At 42.0% G+C, this 19,824-nt stretch overlaps 1 protein-coding gene across 4 annotated transcripts in view; it reads right to left on the reverse strand.

The window, feature by feature from the left end:
- Nucleotides 1-10,918, reverse strand: part of CAPRIN2 (caprin family member 2) — a 34,690-nt gene extending 23,772 nt beyond the window's left edge. For 3 of the 4 annotated variants that reach the window (XM_080391159.1, XM_080391158.1, XM_080391157.1), the window contains exons 1-4: nucleotides 9,361-10,838; nucleotides 7,336-7,398; nucleotides 3,630-3,716; nucleotides 882-1,120 (exon numbers count right to left, since the gene is read on the reverse strand). In XM_080391159.1, coding sequence (XP_080247285.1) covers nucleotides 882-1,120; nucleotides 3,630-3,716; nucleotides 7,336-7,398; nucleotides 9,361-9,609 — 638 coding nt within the window. In that variant the 5' untranslated portion in view covers nucleotides 9,610-10,838. The other variant, XM_080391156.1, reaches the window with a different exon arrangement.
- Nucleotides 10,919-19,824: the final 8,906 nt, after the last annotated feature.

The following is a 19,824-nucleotide window of genomic DNA, read 5'->3' on the forward strand; positions in this document are numbered from 1 at the left end:
CCACAATCCACCTCACCCACTCCAGACAAACTTCTTGTAGAAGTGTAATACAATGAGAATAAGCTAGAAAAATTTATCACTGGGATCAGAGGCTCCTATTGTGTATCTTTTAAAAAGCAGCTGTTCTTTAGAAGTTAAGAGCAAAGATTAGGCAAATTTAGTATATGAGAAGTGATTAGAAGTTTTAGGAACTTAAGTCACATTTAAATACTCTTACCCAAAAAGTGTTTCAACTTAGCACCTAATAACTACTTTTTCCATATATAAAGTTCTACTACAATATTTTAACAAACAGGCTGTCATGCTAAGCATAAGCCATCATAGTACAAGCATGGTGCCCAGTTAGTACTTATATACAATATATCTGTTGACAACCAGTTACCTTAAAATGCACGACTATGCAGAGGTATCAAACACTCAATTTTTGAAACTACTTTGAAGTTAATAGCAATAGAGCCTCAGGAGTACCACCTTATATTCCTTCAGAATAAAGAAGCATATCTGGATTATCAGGTGAATGGAATATAGAACAGTTCTGTGTTTACTGCATGTTTTTCACTTCATGAACAGTGAGACCTCAGGGAAGCAGCACATCACCAGCCTCGCTGCTTATAACAGTTTTGGACTATCTCCCCTCAACCCCACAGGGAAAAATAAGATGGCAGAGCTTGTATGTAGCTCACACACAACTGAGGCTGTAATTACTGCAGCTTTTAGTGTTTAGAGTAAATCAAATCTGCTACATTCCTAGTCTCAGACTAAAGAACAGAATTTTAATTAGTGTAGTGTCCCAAAGCATAATATTTCAAGACATGGCAGTGTCAAACAGGACATTTAGTGTAACGAACAAAGCATACCAATTAGACAAATCCTAAACTTACCTCAAGTTCTCATTTCTTTCTGGACATGTCAGTTTTGCAAATCTTATGAGGTAGTCTAGTTCTTTAGAAGGCAAGTATATTGCACCATTCATACCACCTTTGAAATCTTTCTGAACATGCTCTTGAGTGAAATTCTGTAGCACATACTGGACTTGAAGTATTGTACGCAGTTTTTTCTTCTCTGCTTCAAGCTTCAACAGACTCTCCCTCCTCTGGGCTTTCCTTTGGGCTTTCAGCAGCTATTTCAACACATGAAGTCAACAGTTAAACACAATGGTTTAGTAACAGGATTCTAGGATAAAACATATTGAGTTGTAGTATTGATCATTCTACCTTGATCAAAACAACTATTAATTTTGGTTAGATAAAAGTTCCTAACTCTCACATTTCCAGAGGAGGAGCTTGAAAGATCTTGGGTGAACTCCCCATTTATCCTCTAATTCTCTACACATCTAGCTTTCAGTAAAACTAGATAATGGTAGCTTGACTTGTGATATGCCTTTATAATATTTAGATCCTGATTATGCCTGCTAGTTGTTTTTTTGTAACAGCTTTTACAACTGAATATAAGGAATTATTATAATACCAACACACAAAACCAAGCCTAGCTGACCTTTAAAATTTATCATGTTAATTTAGTGATGCAGAAGTTGTCTAAATTTCTCCTAGTAAAACAACTGCCTCTTCACTTTCAAATTACTCCAATTTAAATGATACAGCAAAACCCTCAATCTTATTTCTGTTGGCAGAAGACTGAAGCACTCATTAAATAAGCAACAACAAGTCACAGAACATACACAGCCCTGACACATTTGAGGGGAAGTTTATCATGTACTAATCGAATCATGCAACAGAAGCTATCCAAGTAACTGCAGAATTTAAGTGCCTCAGTATGGGGTATCTGAATTGTTTGCAATAACATGAAAATTTAGTTTTCTAGAAGGCACTGTAAGGATGCTGTTGCCAGCAAAACCCCTAGTGTTCCAGTAATAGGTATTGGCTGTAGAATCCATACTGTTACAATTAGAGCCAAGGAAAAAACAAAGTGGGTTAAGCCTTTAAATATAGCATAAGTTCAAGAACGAACATGAACTGGTATAAGTTAATGCTGGATTACTAAAAGCACCTACAGAAAGATACACTGGGTCACAATCGTTCATTTCTGGTATTTTATGGGTAGCTACAGAGGAAAGCAATAGGAAGCAATTCAAGTTTTGACATTCGGCACAGTACTTTCTATGTTCACCATACAATGACTGAGGGAACCCAAAGCAGCAATGCTGCTGAAAAGGCTTTTAAATCTCTGCTCACATAGTGCTTTAAGAGATTTACTGCACTACCTGGAATTACTACATATACAAGAAAAGCCTCTCTAGCAAAATTGTTTGGGTCTCAGTCAACACCAAGACAAACCATTTTACCAGTCCTTCAGCATTCTGTAAGAATGCAGTGAAACAATGCCAGAGCAGTGACTAATCATGTTTAGCATGCCCAGCTCTACCTTGGATCAAATCTTTTCACAAGGGTAGTATTTGCTTGAGCCAAGAGACCAGTTTTTCCAAAGATACAACACTTGCTTGCATAAAAAGTGTGTAGTGCTTCAAACCCTGTATAAAGGCCTAAATAAAGCACTAAATCTGTGATTTACCATAGAGCCAACTACAGCCGAGTAAGTTGCAAACTCCACAAGCTTTGTTAAAAAGAGACTGTACTTCTCACTGAAACCAAAGTGATTTAACCCCAGCACTCTCCATCACTGGAAACATCAAAACATTCAGTTTGGAAGGGATCTTAGGATGTAATCTAGCCCAGCCTCCAGCACAAAGGCTACACTGAATCAAGACCAGATTGCTTAAAGCTTTGTGTAGTCAGGTCTTGAAAAGATCCAAGAACAGAGTTTACTAGTTCTTTGGGCAGCCTGCTCTAGTATTCAACTGTCCTCAGAGTGACCATTTTCCACCTAGCTGGAAACTACTTTTTCAGTTTAAGATCATTCCTTCTCATAATACTTCCCTCACCGAAAACCCTGGCTCCACCCATTCAGTAATCTCCTTAGTAGCTGAAAGTAACACTATCTCCTGCCAAGCCTTCCCATCAGAAGGCCCAACAAGCCTTCCAGGCTCTCTTGACAGGTCTCATCTTCCAGGCCCCAGCTGTTCCAGAGCCCACCACTGAACTCACTGAAGTTCACCTATAGCCTTTTTGTACCAAGTGACCAGAAAAAGACATGACTGGTTAATAAGTCCCAAATAATCAGTTCTCCTTAATTCAAGTCCTCAATTTAAGTCCAGCCTTTACTGTTCTAGGGATACACTTCATTTACTTTGCCTGCTGCCCACAAGGACCTGCATGTCCTTTCCAGTAGAGCTGCTCCCCTGCCAGTCTGCACCTATACAGGGGATGAGACCACATCAGGCACAAGCTACCAGCGAGATGGTTAACAGTTTCAAAGCTAGATGAACTGGAGTAATCTCAAACAGCTGATTCCAATGACCCAATTTACTTAAGCACAAACTCTTAGAGGTACACAGTGAATAATGGTATCATGGAGGTCAGTAGCACACAAAATCGTCAATATTTGCTCTGCTGTACTCACTACTCCACACAGTTTAAGCACATTGTCCCCTCAAGTTCCAAGAGAGAAACTTGCTAGTATTCTGCATATTGGCATATAACAGTAGCCATCAGAAAACTAGCATAAACTTCAGTTACCTCCTAACAGTACAGGGAAAAACATTTTATACTTACATCTTGGCTAAGTCCTGAAAAAGTCTTCTGAAGCTCCTTGGCAAATTCCAAGTTGTGTACTACTTCATCATACTTCTCTACTGCCTCCTACAAAAGGATAGATAAAAATGTATTTTTCATCCTTAAGACTACTGGTGACATCCCAATGCCCTTGTACTTCAATTCTCATGGAGAACTAGTTATTTAGTGTGTACTGCTCTAAAACTAGCTTCAAAGATACTATGTCTGTAACTGATACTTTACCTTTAAGTCACAAATACCATGACTGTCTGATACGCCATACAAAGCCAGGTCACACCACTGCACAGATATCCTGCAAGTTTGTCTGCATTACACTTTCCAGGCAACCTCATCTGCAATACTTTGTATACTAATATTGAAAACAGGAGAGCCTGGGTACCAGTTATTTCCCTTTTCCTTTTGTTCCCATAGGTCTCTGCAGGCAGAGGTAAACAGCTACATAAACATCAGACACTGACATGAAAGACTGGAAGGACTGCAGGAGACAGACAAGTTCAGTGCAGATCTTTTACCCTCATGTTTAGCTGCATGTCTTCACAGATAATTTCTACAAACTTTAGAAAGAATACAGAAGGCAAGTCATACTTTCAGAAAAAAGCTTTCCAATTTAGTTTCCACAAATAAAGCAGTGTTCTGTCTTCACTAATGGCTTGAACCAATATTTTACTAGCCAGTCTTCAAAAAGACTACAGTACGTTATTAATTGCATTTTGATATATCCTATCTTTTCTAAGTTCTTCCTCATTAAGGAGTTCATTTTTTGAAAGTCTGACAGCTCTGAAAGGAGCTAAATGCTGTAGTTAAGACATGCTGCCCATATCCTCCTCAATACCCTAAGGCATGCCTGGGAAGTAACAAGTTTAATTTCAGTTGTTCACACATGCTTTACATTCAGTTTGGTTTATACTCATGACATATCTGAAGTTCTTACTAGGATGGGCCCAGTCTAAATGTAAAGCCCTTTCAAAATAGTGTCAGTATTGGCAAGTGTTTCGTCACTGTAGTGACAACAGCTTAATTCACTGTCCCAGTAAGATATGGGACATCTGCAAATTCCATGTGTGTTCCTAAATAACTGGAAAACAAGTTACATGTGAATTCGCTCAATCAGTTTGATTGTTCAGTTACTTACATTCACTTATTTGTAGAATACTAGACATTACTAGGCCTACATGTACTCAACACAAAGTGCATAAGTTGATGGTAAAGCACTCATTTGGTAGTTTAACTTTTAAGAACTAATTAGCAAGTTCACTTAGCACTTGGGATAATGACTTTTAAGACCCTAATGCCTACACATTTCAGGAAGACTCATAATTTAACACCAACACCTTACTAGACAAATTGCAGTAATTGTGCTTTTAACAATGCAAATCTCAGAATAAAACTCCCTACCTGAAAATATCAAGAACAGTTACCACTGCTCTGATGACAAGCTATAACACAGCCTGTAGGAAAGCAATAGCTTTCTTCTGTCACTTGTTATTAACATTCTTTAACAGCATGCTGGAGGAACAGTACTGAGGGAAGTCTGCTCAGTTGCAAAGAACACAACTGCCGGCGAGAGCACTGAACTTGCTGGAAGCTCCTCATTTTTGAAACAAATGTTCCCTAAGTAAGGCTAGCACACAGCAGCTCTGGCAGGCATGCACCATAAGCAATTATACTTTGATCCAAATTGCTTGCAAAACAAGTTCATCACCAGATGTGCACTTCTTCCTCTGTGAGAGAAAGCATGACAAATATAGATGACATCAAGTTACATTAGAGCTCCACCATATTATAGGCAGTTTGTTTCTTTAGGCAAGTGTCCAAACTATTGAGCTCCGCTCTAGCTTTGATCACCAGGTCCCACTATTTGTATATACATTGGGAAATTGCATCTGAAAGCTACAAAAATACAGTATTTCTGCATCATAACCACTGAAACAGGGGTCTTGACTAGATTAGGTAAATACTGAAGTTGATACATGCTTCTACAACAGTCACCTGAACACTGTGACTACCACCTATCAGTGTATTAGCAAGACCGAATCTAGTACCCCATTTTAGAAGACAGATATCCCAGAAAGTGGGATAAAAATACTAATACATAAAAAGTTACACTCAGCTGGGAATATGGAAAGCCAGTAACCAAGTTAATTGCCATCTTCCAAAGTTGGTGCTACTGGATGCATTTGCAAGACAGACATCCACAGAATCCTTCACCTCTTTATTTTCCCACATCTTAATTTCATTTTCACCTAATAGCTTTCCACAGTCCAGGGTACATACCAAAGAAATTGTCAAATTTAGAAGTAGCTTTAAAAGATATTTAAGATTAATCAGACTTACACAGGAGACTGTTCAACAATCTCACTGCTAGCAACAGAGGAAAACATTATATTTAACACCTACAATCTAATGACAGAAGGCTCTTGCCCACCCAATTCCAGACTGAGTTTAGAGGAATAAAAGGTCACCATTCTATTTCAAACCATCACACAATACATATTTCTGCACTTGAGATGGCAAGAGACTACATCAGATTTTGTAGTTAAATGCTGAAAGATCAATCATTCCCATAGGTTTACTCCACTTTTAAGTAGCAAGTTATCATTTCCCTCCTTATCCCATTTATGTCTAGTTCTCATTTACAAATGATTCAGAGTAAGGAAATGGTATTTGTGTTCTCATACTGCTGCACTGTGGTAAAACTAACAGTCTATGAAGTATTTTTCCAACTGGTTTATTAGCAGGATCAGTACTACCACTGAAGCATCAATGCCCTTTACCACACAATTGTTCTTTAGCACATGTGTGGTATGTTAAAATCTACTCCTAGATGACTAGAGCAATAAACCCACTGGATTATGTGACACTACTACTCAATGCTTAAGCAGCAGTAACTTTCATGTTACAGAAACATGGCTTCAGATCTAGAATCCATTCTAGTCCAAGACAGAAGAGCCAGAATCATTGTTTTAACATCAGGCAGTTTTAAGCAAGCTCCACAAAGTGGATCACATCTTTAAGTAACAATCTTGCATGCTGGCATTCAGAACTCTAGCAATCTTAGGTACAGAATAGACATACTGTTCTAACAGCATTAGAAAGTGCTGGCAACTCCCAGCTATCTCATGGCAGCACTAGAAGGACAAGAGAGTATTCCCAATTAAGTCAGTAACTCATAGCTAGATTCTTGTATTAGGAAAGCCTTCAAATCCCATGCAAGTTGGACCACCATCTTCCTTTCTACCAACAGGGACTTTGTTACTCTTTAACAGCTGCTTGTAACCAACAGCACTGTGCAGCCAACTGCCAATTTCAAGTAACACCTGTTAATGAAGTCATGAGGATTAATTAGCTACCCCAGAAGTCTTGAGGTTTGTGTTCTACCACAATTACATACAGATAAGCTGCACATGGACACCTCATCAAGAAATAAAGGTGCAGCAGCACTGAAGCTGAAGGTCCACAGAGCTTCTATTACTGCAGTACACAGCATGAAGGTTAAAGTAGGAGACAAAGCTTGTGGGCTCACCATTCATCTTAATTACCAGTAATTTGTCCATTTGTTTTTGTGAATAATACCATTGCCAGCATTTTACTTCTGTAAAACTACACCGCCACCACCTTCAGCAGCCTATCCGTTCTGACATGTTTAAAGGTTTTGAGGCTATCCACTCACACAAAGCAAACTTACCAACTGATCTTGATTGAGGACTTCTCCCTTCTTCAGGCGATCTTTGTAGTCTTCTAGCTTGAGCTGCAGGAAAATCCAAAGTAAATTTTTTGTATTTATTCCTCTAATGTAGATTATGGGGTACAAGTGAAATTACATATTTTTTCTGTATTTTTAAGTCATCTACATACTGCAACAGAATAGGAATTTTACTACTCCCTCTCATTTTCAGGAGAAAGTAACATAGAAAGTTTTGCTGTGCCTTTAATTTGGCATTCAGTCTCCAAGACTGCCTACCTCCTTTCAGTTCTAACTTACTACCTTTGTTTCATTTAAGAAATACTAATGCATTGACCCTAGATTTTAAAGGGGTTCCAAACAGATCCAGTGAACTTATTTTAGATTAGGCTTTAACTAAATTCCAGCATTGACTTGGAAAAGCTATCTAGTCTGAATAATCCTATTTAATTTTTCAGAGAATGTATTTCAAAATCTGGCTTCAGTCATGTCATTAGGCTTTTATAGCACTATTTCCTAAGAAAGTGGACTAATGCCTTCAAGGAAAAAATATTTTTTTCTAATACACCAAGTCTTTAATCATTTGCATCAGCTTTTAAAACTAAACTACTAAGTATTACAAGCTTCCTTATACACACAAGGAAGAGAAAGGGGAGTTCGCTGCCATGAAGCTGAATACTATTTCATTGGTGTACCTACCCACACAGTCTTACTGACACAGTACCTATAGGAATCTAGAACTACGAATAGTTTCTACTCCTTTTAATAAGTCATACTTTCATTTGCTAGTGAGGCCAGATTGTCATTCATGTGAAAACCAAAGATACTGAGACATTCACCACAACAAGCTTCCCTGGACAAAATTAGAATACAACAGTTGGTTAATCACCTAAAGAAAACATGCTTATCTGACATTATTCAATATTACAGCATGATGCATGACATGAGACAGCAGTAATACTGCATCTCCTGCAGGAGGATAGAGTCCCCAAGCCACATGGCCAGAAGCCTGATCTACTCTTCCTTCTCACCCTACCACATAACAATAAGCTTTTCAGACATTTAGAGAAGCACAACATTCATGCAATTGCTTTACCTGTAATCCTGATTCAGTACCAAAAGCAACAGCATCATTATTTCTTTTATCTTACAGAAAATAGCATTTTCCCCAATTAGTCATGCACATAGCCTTCAGTCCCCCATCAACTGAAAAAAATCTTAGAATGCAAAAGCCTGACTAGCTATGGCTGCAGTTTTAGTTGTATTATATCAGTTCTTACTAACACAGTACTGTCCCTGCCCACATCCTACCCCACCCCCACCCAAAAAAAAAAGCACAATTTAAAACAAGACAGCAGGCTTTGGATGATTTCGGTATAAAAGCTTTCTAGTGAATAGCATTCTTCTATATTTAAAATATAGAAGTCGAATATTTGTGCAAAGTGAAGGGCAATACATATTTAACATAATTTGACATATCCATGAGTCAGAGGAAATACTGTTCTAATTTCCTATTTTACATACATTTCTACATCCTAATATTAAATGCACATGATCAATAGAAGAAATATGAACATCCCTGCAAGACTATAAGCCATCACCAAATCAGGTCCAAGTTAGTTCTGAACTGATTAAGCCTGGTAAAGAAGCACCCCCAGTTTTGATCAACATCGAGTTACTTTTGCTAACTATTGGGCACACACTGTAAAGCCAGCAGCTGAGAGCACATTTCTAGTTAGCTGCGTTCCTGATTCTCGGAAACAATAATGTTATGCTCACACAATGTCAAATACAAGTAGCCCATTTCAGAACAGCAAGAGTAAAGAACACCATTTTTTACTATACCACAGTTACAAATGGTAATAAAAATACTAGGAAATCCACATTTAGGCCCTTTCACGGGTTATTTTAACAAAAACACTGATTTCTCTCTATATATACAACCTTATTCCAGCTATCATAAAACAGACACCGAGTTTTACAATTAGCAGCTTAAATATGTGCCATACCAAAGAAAAATCAAGTTACCTTCTTTTTCTCAATGTTCCTGATCTTGTGTTTGAGGCAAATAAGCCCATTATCAATGTAAGTCTCATATGCCTGGGAAGGAGAGGCTGCCGAGTTCAGCGCAGACTGCAGGGGACTGGAGGGAGGCTGGCTCTCCCCAGACGGGTTCACCTGCTGCTTGGCAGCCTTCATGCTCTTATCCTCACCCTCCTCTGACCGGCCTGAAGGTGATGATGGGCAACGGAAAGGGGCTTGGGAAAGCTGCACCATTGAAATGGATGGAGCTGCAAAGAAACTCCTTTTATTTAGCTCTCTCTCTCACCACCACCACCCCCTCCCTTTTTTAAAGTTAAATCTTTTGTCATCACACATTCAGAACATGTACCCACAAAGCTACGCCTCAGTATTTACCACAATCTTTCACTCTGCTCCCTCCCTCTTCAAAATATCTGTACCAGGAATTTCAAAGCAAGGCGAACTTTGTGTTGTTCAAGTCTCCCCACCCATCCAGACAACCAAAAATCCTTTACAGAGGCAGAATTAGACAGCACAGGGGATGATTCCAGAAACCCAATATAGTGTCCTTATAAAACTAGGCAGGTTTCCTGCACACATCACCCACAAGGGAAAAAACTGCAAGCAAGCAATTGCAAAATCATGCCGCCAGCCTCCCATCCAGGCTGCTGCCTGAATGATCATTTGGAAATCGCACACCTGAAGGTATAGCCCCTCTGCTTGCCCCCACCACATCGGTTTTACCCCTTCATGACCTTTGCAGCAATCCAACCAGGCATTTAAACTAGAAATATTTCAACTGAGAAAGTGAAGATGAAAAAAACCACGCTTCATAAAGCAAGTAGCACGCTCAGTTACAACAGCATCATTCTTCATGAGGAACTGGTCTCTGCCTACACCCGTCCAAAAGATGTGCCCGTGCCACAGCAAGACCCCGGCTTCAGTGGGAGGGGCTGGGCTTTAACCTTGAGCACAGAGTTTTTGTAAGAGATGCTCCACCACCCTCATCTTCAACTACTGACTTACACCTGCTCCTAGAAAGCAATGACACCACATTTCTGCCCACCCGCAGGCCTACCGCGCAGGACCCCGGCGGGTACCAGCTGCCCGCGGCGGGGGCCGAGGGGGAGGACACTCGCCCTTCCCCGGGACACCCGCCCAACCCCTGCCGCGGCCCCGCCAGCGGCCCGAGAGGTGGCTCCGAGCCCGGGGTCAGCCCTTCATCACGCCCTTGCCAGGGACGGCGAGAAAGCGCCTCCCGGGGAGAGCACGGCCGCCGCCGGCCCCCCACCCCGCACGCCTGGCCGCCGCTCGCCGAGCGCGGCAGAGGAAGAAGAATTGAGCGGCGACAGGCTCCTTCCATGCCGGCGTCGCCGCCCCGGGGATCCACCTACACCTCCGCCGCCACCTCCTCCTGCGGTGCGTTCTTTGCGGTGGCGGCCGCCAGGCTGCGGGGCACCTCGGCCAGCCCCGCGCCGCCTCGCTCCCACCTCCCCGCTCACCTCGCTGGCCACACACGCTCAGGCCCGCCCTACCGCCCGCCCCCCGCCTGATATAGAGGCGGCGGCAGGGCGGGGCGGGGCGGGGCGGGGCCTGCCGCGGGGTCACCGCCCGCCTCCCAATCGCCGGCGCCGCCTCACCTGCCCGTCTGCCTTCCCGCCCTGCGCCGCCGCGCCTCACGTGATGCGGGAGGGGCGGGGCCCGCCACCGGGGCGGACAGCCGTTACCCGTCGGCGTGTGGGAAGGGACGGGGCGGGGCGGGGCGGCTCCCCGTGAAGGTCAGGGTGCCCCGCCCGGGGGCCGCCGGCGGGCGGTGAGGGTCCCTGGTTTAGGGGCTGGGGTGCCGCGTTCCCGGGTGGGACTCGGTACTCCTCCAGAGCCGTGCGTGGGCAAGAGGCCTGGGCGGTGGCCCTGGCAGGAGGGGGGGAACGGGGCGTCCTAGGAAAGCCCTGGCTCGCCGTCAGCTGCGTAGGGAAGGGATGTCTGGTGTGACACCACCCCGCGCCTTGCTCTGTCCAGAGGGGAGAAGGTCGCGCAGGTCCCCGGTGAAGCCATGACCCGCTGTCCAGTTGCATGTATCACTGCAGCCTCTCGAACCAGTCGTCCCAAGACAGGCTGGCCACAAGCAGCCCTGAAGAGAGGGTCCTGTCACCTGCATGCAAGAGGATCCCAGCCTCCACCTGTCTGCAACACAAGGCCCGGTTGCACCCTTCACTAGCGTGGCTTGGGTGGCCATGGGACAGTAAGAAATGTTGGTCTGTGCCTGTTTAAACCAGCAGAAGAGTTCCTCTTGTCCAGTATGGAGTCCCTTGAGGAGACTTAGAGGACTGTGGGTCATCTTATGTAACAAAAGGTGTGTATGTCCTCTGTATATGCAACCCAACCATGTAAACACTTGATAGCTAGTAAAAGCACTTCAGTCCATTGAACATACATGATAAAATAATCACCAACAGACTTTTATTAACCTGTAACAATGGTGTCAGTGCTACACAAGGTATTGAAGGTTGGGAGACTAAACAGACCCTCCAAACACCAGAAGACTAAGCTGGAATTATGTTTCCTTTGTTTCTCTTTTTGTGGCCGTTACCTCAAAAAGCAATAAAGTCACAGAATGGTCAGGGTTGAAAGGGACCTTTGGAGATCTAGTCCAACCCCCTGCTAAAGCAGGCTCACCCAGAGCAGGTTGCACAGTCACAGAGTCCAGCTGGAGGCCTGCGTACCCTCAGCAAGTTTGTTGATGATACAGAGCTGGCAGAAGTGGCTGATACACCAGGGGCTGCACTGCCATTCAGCGAGACCTGGACAGGCTGGGGAGTTGGGCAGAGAGGAACCTGATGGAGTTCACCAAAGGCAAGTTCAGGGTCCTGCCCCCGGGGAGGAACAGCCCCACACACCAGCACAGGCTGGGGCTGACCTCCTGGGAGGCAGCTCTGCGGAGAAGGACCTGGGAATCCTGGTGGACAGCAAGTTGCCCATGAGCCAGCCGTGTGCCCGTGTGGCCAAGAAGGCCAGTGAGATCCTGGGGTGCATCAGGAGGAGCGTGGCCAGCAGGTGAGGGAGGTGATCCTGGCCTGGTGGGGCTGCACCTGGAGTGCTGTGCCCAGTGCTGGGCTCCCCAGTTCAAGAGAGACAGGGAACTACTGGGGAGGGTCCAGCAGAGGGCTATGGAGATGATTGGGAGATTGGAGCATCCCCTTTATGAGGAAAGTCTGAGAGAGCTGGGCCTCTAAGGGCGGATCTTATCAACGCATACAAATACCATAGGGGCAGGTGTCAAGAGGATGGGGCCAGGCTCTTTTCAGTGGTGCCCAGCAACAGGACAAGGGGCAACAGGCACAAAGTGCAACATGGGAAGTTCCATCTGAATATGAGGAAAAACTTCTTTACTTTGAGGGTGATGGAGCACTGGAATAGGCTGCCCAGAGAGGCTGTGGAGTCTCCTTCTCTGGAGACATTCAAAACCCGCCTGGCCATTCAGCCAGTTCTCAATCCACCTCCCTGTCCACTCATCTAACCCACACCTCCTGAGCTTACCTATGGGGATGTTATGGGAGACAGTGTCAAAAGCCTTGCTGATGTCAAGCTAGACAACATCCACTGCTCTCCCCTCGTCTACCCAGCCAGTCATTCCATCATAGAAGTCTATCAGATCGGTCAGGCATGATTTCTCCTTGATTAATTCATGTTGATTACCCCTGATAACCTTTTCCTTCATGTACTTAGAGGTGACCTCCAGGATGAGCTGTTCCATCACCCTTCCAGAGATGGAGGTGAGGCTGACTTGCCTGTCACTTCCTGGGTCCTCCTCCTCCTTCTTGCCCTTTTTGAAGGCTGGAGTGACAGTTTATAGCAAGTTCTGAGAGATTCTGAAAGTTGGGAAAGTTATGAAAATAGAAACATTTTGAAGAAGAAAAAAATGTGTCAGTAAGGAAGGAATGCAAAGAGAGCTTTCACAGAACACAAAAGGTACAGAAGATGGATGAGAAAACTGGAGAGGAAAGGCTCATACAAAAGAAATATTGCATTTAAAAGTGAAACCAAGCAAATGATAAGTGATTCAAACAATAAGGAGAATTCACAGAGTATCACAGAATCAGATTCAGTCACATGGAACCACCTGTAACATCCACAGTCTTGCCACTTTTGGTTTAATCACAACTCTCAAAATCCTCCATTGTTCTTAAAGCCCTAGCTCCTAGAATGAGGTCGCTTTGTAAGGCTAGTTTTCATGACTGAGAAGAAATGCTAATGATAAGACACAGCTTGTGTCTAGGATCAGCAACGTACACTAAAAGTTCTTCCAGTAGATTTCTGTTCTTTGTGTAGTTTCTTTCAAAGCTACCACTGATGGGCTAGATCCTTGCAAAGTAATTATAGAATGAATGATCAATGAATGTATATATTAATAATAAGTCATAATTAATGTGAAGACACCTGGGACTATTCTATAAATCATAATTACAGCTTGCAAACTACTTTATAGTGCACTTTTACAGTTATGAAATTGTATAGATGAGGAAAAAAAATTAAAGGAAGATTCATACAATTCAAATGCATATTTAAAATCAAAGGCTATTTGAACTTCATTTTAAAACAAAGACAGAATCACTATTTGAGACTGATGCTATATACATTTATAATATAAGTATGGTCTCTAGAGTACTTTAAAGAACATTATTAATGTGGCAAGGTCAAGCACACCAATGTTAGGAAGTACCAGGATTAAGTGCAGCCTAAATTAATTCGTTTAATGCCATTTTGCAGACCCATTGTGAGGTCATCTTTAAGTAGATGATCATAGGTTATTATAGTCTAGCCACACATTGATCATAGCCACAGATTCCTAGACACTCAGCATTCCCAACTTGGGGATCTGTGCCTTTTACTCCAGGATCAGAAGGGGGTTGCACTCTAATGCCTAAAGAAAAGCATGCTGTTCATTTTTTCATGTTTGACTGATTCTGTTTATCCCCTCTAACCAGAACTGTCCTGATTTTTCCTAGTCCCAGCAATTTATCCCAATCTCATTTTTCTTGCCTTCCTGTTTCCACTCCTGAACTCTAGGCTCAGTTTTTCTGCCTAGGTCTGCATGTTGTCAGAGTCACAGGTTCCTCTGAGAAGCAGTATTTCCTTTGCACACAGTGCCAACCCTTTGCCCAACCACTTCCAGTTTTCCACACCTGACTCTTCATCCAGCCTAACAAAACCCTTCCTAATCCCAGTGGCATCCAGTGTCAGTTTGCCTCCCTCCAGCTATAGTGGGCCAATCCCCAGCCAGCCATGATGAAGACTGGGAGCAGGTTCCCACCTTCATTCCCTGCCATCCCTTTTATTATTGTATTGTGAAAGTCCAGAAAGTAAACGGATGTGTAGAATAAGATCAGCTGCTTGTTAACTTTAGCAAAGAAAGACATAGACTAAATGTGTTGCAAAGATTATACAGTGATGGACTAGAGAAGCCTGCTTCACTCATTGAACATCTCTTAGAAAGGAAGGCTGAGGAATTCTGGAACCAACAAGGGGTGAATACATTAGATCTCACAGTCCAGGTTGGAAGAACCTGGAGGATCTTGGGAAATACATTGCTGCAAGGAGTTTTTTCCCATATGTACCCTGTGGCTGTCTACTGTTCAGATCTCAAAGCCAAGGAGACTGGTGAAAGGGTGCTTCACTCAGTGACCAGCACTGCCTTACACAAGCTGCTGCGCACCACAACGTTTTCTAACTAACTTTTGCAAATGTTTCTTAAAGATAACAGTTCTCCCTTTACACTCCACCTCCATGTCTTCTGTGTTTTCATCACAGGATCCTAGTTTCAATTTCCTTGTGTAGGAACTTCCTCTCCTTCGTTTTTACCTCCGTGTTCAATCCTGCCTAGCAAACTGGTTCATATTCCTGCTCAGCCAGTGCCAGGCACCCTTTCCAGTTCCCAGCCAGTTTTAATCTCCTCAGTGAGTCCTCACCTTGCCAGAATTCTTGCTTCTATTGACTCTTTTTCATTTTGCCTTTTTTTTTTTCTCCCCATTTTCTCAATTTTCATCAGAAATTTCATTCTTCTGTAATTTTAAAGCCATGAAGGTAAGCAGAAATAGTTGCTGTGCCTGGGAGCAGCCATTACAAACTTAATCAAATTTCACCTCTGTAACTCCAGGCCAAACAGAGTATGTTTAATTAAAGCCCATGTTAACACCTGTAAGATCTGTGAGGGAATGGAGTTATGCTCCCTGGCAGAAGCATCTTTGGAGAATTTACAAGTTCAGCTGAAAGAGCATTCTGTGGAGTATGTGCTGACTGCCTACATATAGGCACATTGCACAAGAGACACTCCTTGACAGTGAAGTTGAAATTCCTCTGCCCAGGCTGTGGGTTTCTGGAATTTCAGTGAAAGTGCAGAAAGGACCCTGTGAACTGCTTGAATCTTCAGTCCCATTCTTGAAAATGGCTAACCCAGTGGGTCTCAACTCAGTTTGAGACAGACACCTAGAATGGAAGAGTTCATCTGGGACTGAAAAAGCTGTTAAACCAAAAGCAAATTGAAAAAATAGATTGGGAAGTGCTGGGCAACCTTAATAATAGGAGGGACCAGCTGAGGAGAAAGATGTGGTGGCCCAAGCAGTGCAAGAAGCAGCACCTCCTTCTGTTAGTTTCTCTGTCCTTGCTTAGGACATCATCAAACCTCAGCTGCAAAAGGGGAAACATTGCAGAGCAGCCATTCATATGGGATTTCTTCTTTTTTGTGTGTATGTGAGTGAAAAGTTCAAAAGAAATTAACTAATTTCCAATGGTGAGATTAAAGGGAAGGGAACCTTTGCCCATAAATGCTTTGCTCTAGGGACTGTCATGTGAAAGTGGATTTGTCATTTGTGTCAGAAGCATTTCTTTCATTGACCCTATGAAAAAAGTTTGCCTACTTCCAAGCCTTGGAAGTTCCAACTCACACCTGCGCTTGTTAGGTTTTTTGGCAGCTGAACTGTCTCCAGAGTTTATGCGCAGAGAACATGCAGACTGTAAAGCTCTGAACTGCCACTGCACTCTGCTGTGAGGACTACCCTCATTTTCAGAATGAGAATCATACTTGTGTGTTTTCTGTGTTTCTGCTACTGAGCACATGGGCAAGAATATGCTCAGATGCAGAGGAGATAAAAGGGAGGAAGATATTATATGAGATAGAAGAGTAGTCGGAGTGACAGACTATTGGGGAGACCTTGGAAATTTGATGTTAAAATATTAGTAAGCTTGTAAAATTAGACACTGAAGAGTTAGAAAATAGTAGAAGTATATTTTCCTTTAAAACCAATATTAATTCTGTTCATTTTATGTCTGTCTCTCAGCATTTTGACAAATTGATAAATTAACACATTTAAAGTGTTATTTTCTCCATGAAACCTCTCCCCTCCCCCTCTTTTGTTCTGTGCCTGGCATGTATGTGGCCTTAGAACAAAACCGGATTGCGCATTAAAACAGTTGATAAGTTCAGGACTCACACCTGTTTTTTTGCGGGATTTAGGAGACTTACAGTGAATGAGCAAAATAACTGGGGGAAAATATGTTTTTATGGATAAAGCAAGTGAACACTGACCTTTAGGCTAAATTTACCCCTATCTCTGCTACAAACAACTTTACATGGACGTGATCTTCATTTTCCAGAAGACTTAGGATCATGTTGTAGATGCACAGTATTCACAGCTGCAACTAGCATAGACGGGGGGATGCTTTGAGCATAATATTGTCCTTTGAATACAAAGTATTCTGGAGAATGAGGCATGATACATCAACGCAAATTACACACTCAAAATTAGTAGCATCTGTGACTTTTACTTGTAGAAAAGGAGGATAATTCCGCCTCCACCATTCACAGGAATGCTGATAAAAAGCTTCCAGTGTATTTCCCCATACAAAACCAAGGCTGTTTCCAAAACCTTTGTTATTTAGTTTGGTAGTCTGCAGAAAAATCTTTTATTTTTCCTAAACATAAAGGAGAGAGTTCAAGGCCAGGTTGGATGTGGCTTTAAGCAAGTTTAGTGGAGGGTTGCAGGGGGGGTGGAACTAGATGATCTTTAAGGTCCCTTCCAGCCCAAACCATTCTATGATTCTGTGGTGGGAAGAGTTTATTACAAATAGGAACTGCAGAACTGCACATGGCAACCACTCTGCACAGGGATTAACTACATGATACTGTGAGATAGGTGTGCTTCCTTCATCTGCTCCTCTGGCAGAGCCCAGAGAGTCCAGTGTTTCTTTGCTTCCCAAGAAGTAGCTATAAATTGCTCAGTGACCCTGCCCTGCCATCACAGCCCTGAAGGGCTCTTTGATGCTGCAAGCATCCATTAAAATATTATTCTGCTTTGTTGTATTTCTTGGTTAGAACATTTTTTGCTATGGTTTTCGTTTCCATTAAAGTAGCTTCCCAATTGTTTTTTTTAAAACCTTTCTGAAACATCTGGGGTCCTTCTTTTTCAGATTTCCGAGTTCTTATGTGAACATATGTTCTTCTCAGAGAATTTGATTTGCTTGCTTGCCCACTGACTCAGCTGCAGGATCTTTAATTGCTAATGGCTCCAGTCTCTGTGTAGCAGAGGATCTCCTGGTATCTCACAAGCATGAAACTCTGGCTGGCTGTACTCTTATGACCGTGGTGCATGGCTCAAAAATGTTTAAGTCAAATAGCCTGACTTGGTTGTTTTCTTTATTGAGTTGCTAGTCTTAGGTATGGTTTAGATAGTAATTATTTGGACAGCTTTCATGCCTTTCATCCTATGACCCATAACCCTAACTCCTCCAGGGGAGCTAATGGATTTTTATTATTCTCAGGGAAATACTAATGACAGATCTATTTACTTCCTATTGCCACCTAAATGCCTTTGAGCATTCTTAGATGGACCTGCAGAAAATATTTTCACTGGTGTTTCCCTTTGAATGTTGCTATGTCACAGCTGCATTCTAGGACTCAATTAAACTTAATTTTAAAGTCTGATTTCAGTTCATTGCAGACTATCTCTGCAATCTGATACTTGTCTCTGCATCATTTCCCAATATGTTGTGAGGAAAGAAAAAAATAGGCCCCACTTTCTGATTTTGTCATTAGAAAGAATGAGTGGGAGACAAATGGACATTCCTGAAATCTGTCTGTGACCTGAACTCAGGACTCAATTTCTGTGGCTTCATTTTGTTTTCTTCTACAAGTTCTGAGCAATTTCATATGCAAAACATTATGCACCTGTGTGTAATTGAATAAAAAGAGGGGCGGAATTTTGCAACTTCACAAAGTGCTATTATGAGATTCAATCAGGAGAAAAAAAACCCACCCCAAATAATTAGCAACAAAGCTTAAAGACTGTAGAGATTTTTTTATCAGTTAGCTTATTTCAGTCATCTATGTTCCTGTAAAAAAATAAAATTCACTTGAAATAATACAGTATTTATGTAGGGAAGGTGTTAACAGAACTTTAAAATACACAGTAAATAGAAATTATAGGAAAAAGTCGTAAAGCAGAGACCCAAAACAACCCTCTGGTAGCTTTAATAAAGTGGAGAGGTGTTTTTTAAAAATGGACATGCACATGCTTGATTTTGTTTCCCATTTTCTCACAAAATAAAACAATAGTGATCACATGAATGCAAATAAACACAAATTTAAGTATTGATAGGATAGGGCCTCTGTTCCTTGAAGAACTCCAACAATTCCTTGTAGAATTTGAAGTATAAAAGCCAATTTTGATCATAGTTGTTCATTTTCCTACCTTTTAATAAAACCCAGACTGTGTATTAATTTGTATTCTAAAAAGATTCTATATTTCTATTGCAACTATGATTTTCTTAGACTCACCAGCAAACAAATTGCTCATAAACCTATCAATATATTTTAAAAGACAGGAATTGATTTTTATCAGAAATAGCAATATTGTTGACAATTTATAACAGGGCTGAAACCACTCCAACACTTTCATAAAACTTAGATAGCTAGCAGGATGCATTTATTCAGGGAACCTGACAACTTGGGTCTTAATATTTTTTATGCTATTAAAATGAATTAAGTATTGGACGTTGTTTTAATCACCTAACTCCCATTTTAATTTACTCAGTATTTGTTACAAACAGTAGTTCAAACACTCCCTCTAAAGTCTCTGCACAGAAACTAATCTGGTTTTCTCTTATTAAGTTTTGCCACAAGAAGCAAGCTTTCAGTGGGAACTATTTGATTAAGTACTTTGCGTTTCTGTGTTGCCATGTTGATACGAGTGCAGCCGTTCACACAAGTGCTGGAACATGGCAGCCCGAAGCCACAGGGAGTATAAACTGCAGTTGAGTCTACAAATCATTCTTTTCTTCAGGACCATAATTTAACATGTGCACAAGCCCATGCTTAAGTTTGAGCATTTGACTAATCCCACTGAATTCATTAAGACAATATACTCTACAAATTTTATTTTTATTAAAAATTCATATTGGAAAGCATGGGGGTTTTGT

The sequence above is a fragment of the Falco punctatus genome, assembly GCF_963210335.1.
Source record: "Falco punctatus genome assembly, chromosome: 6".
Lineage (NCBI taxonomy): Eukaryota > Metazoa > Chordata > Aves > Falconiformes > Falconidae > Falco > Falco punctatus.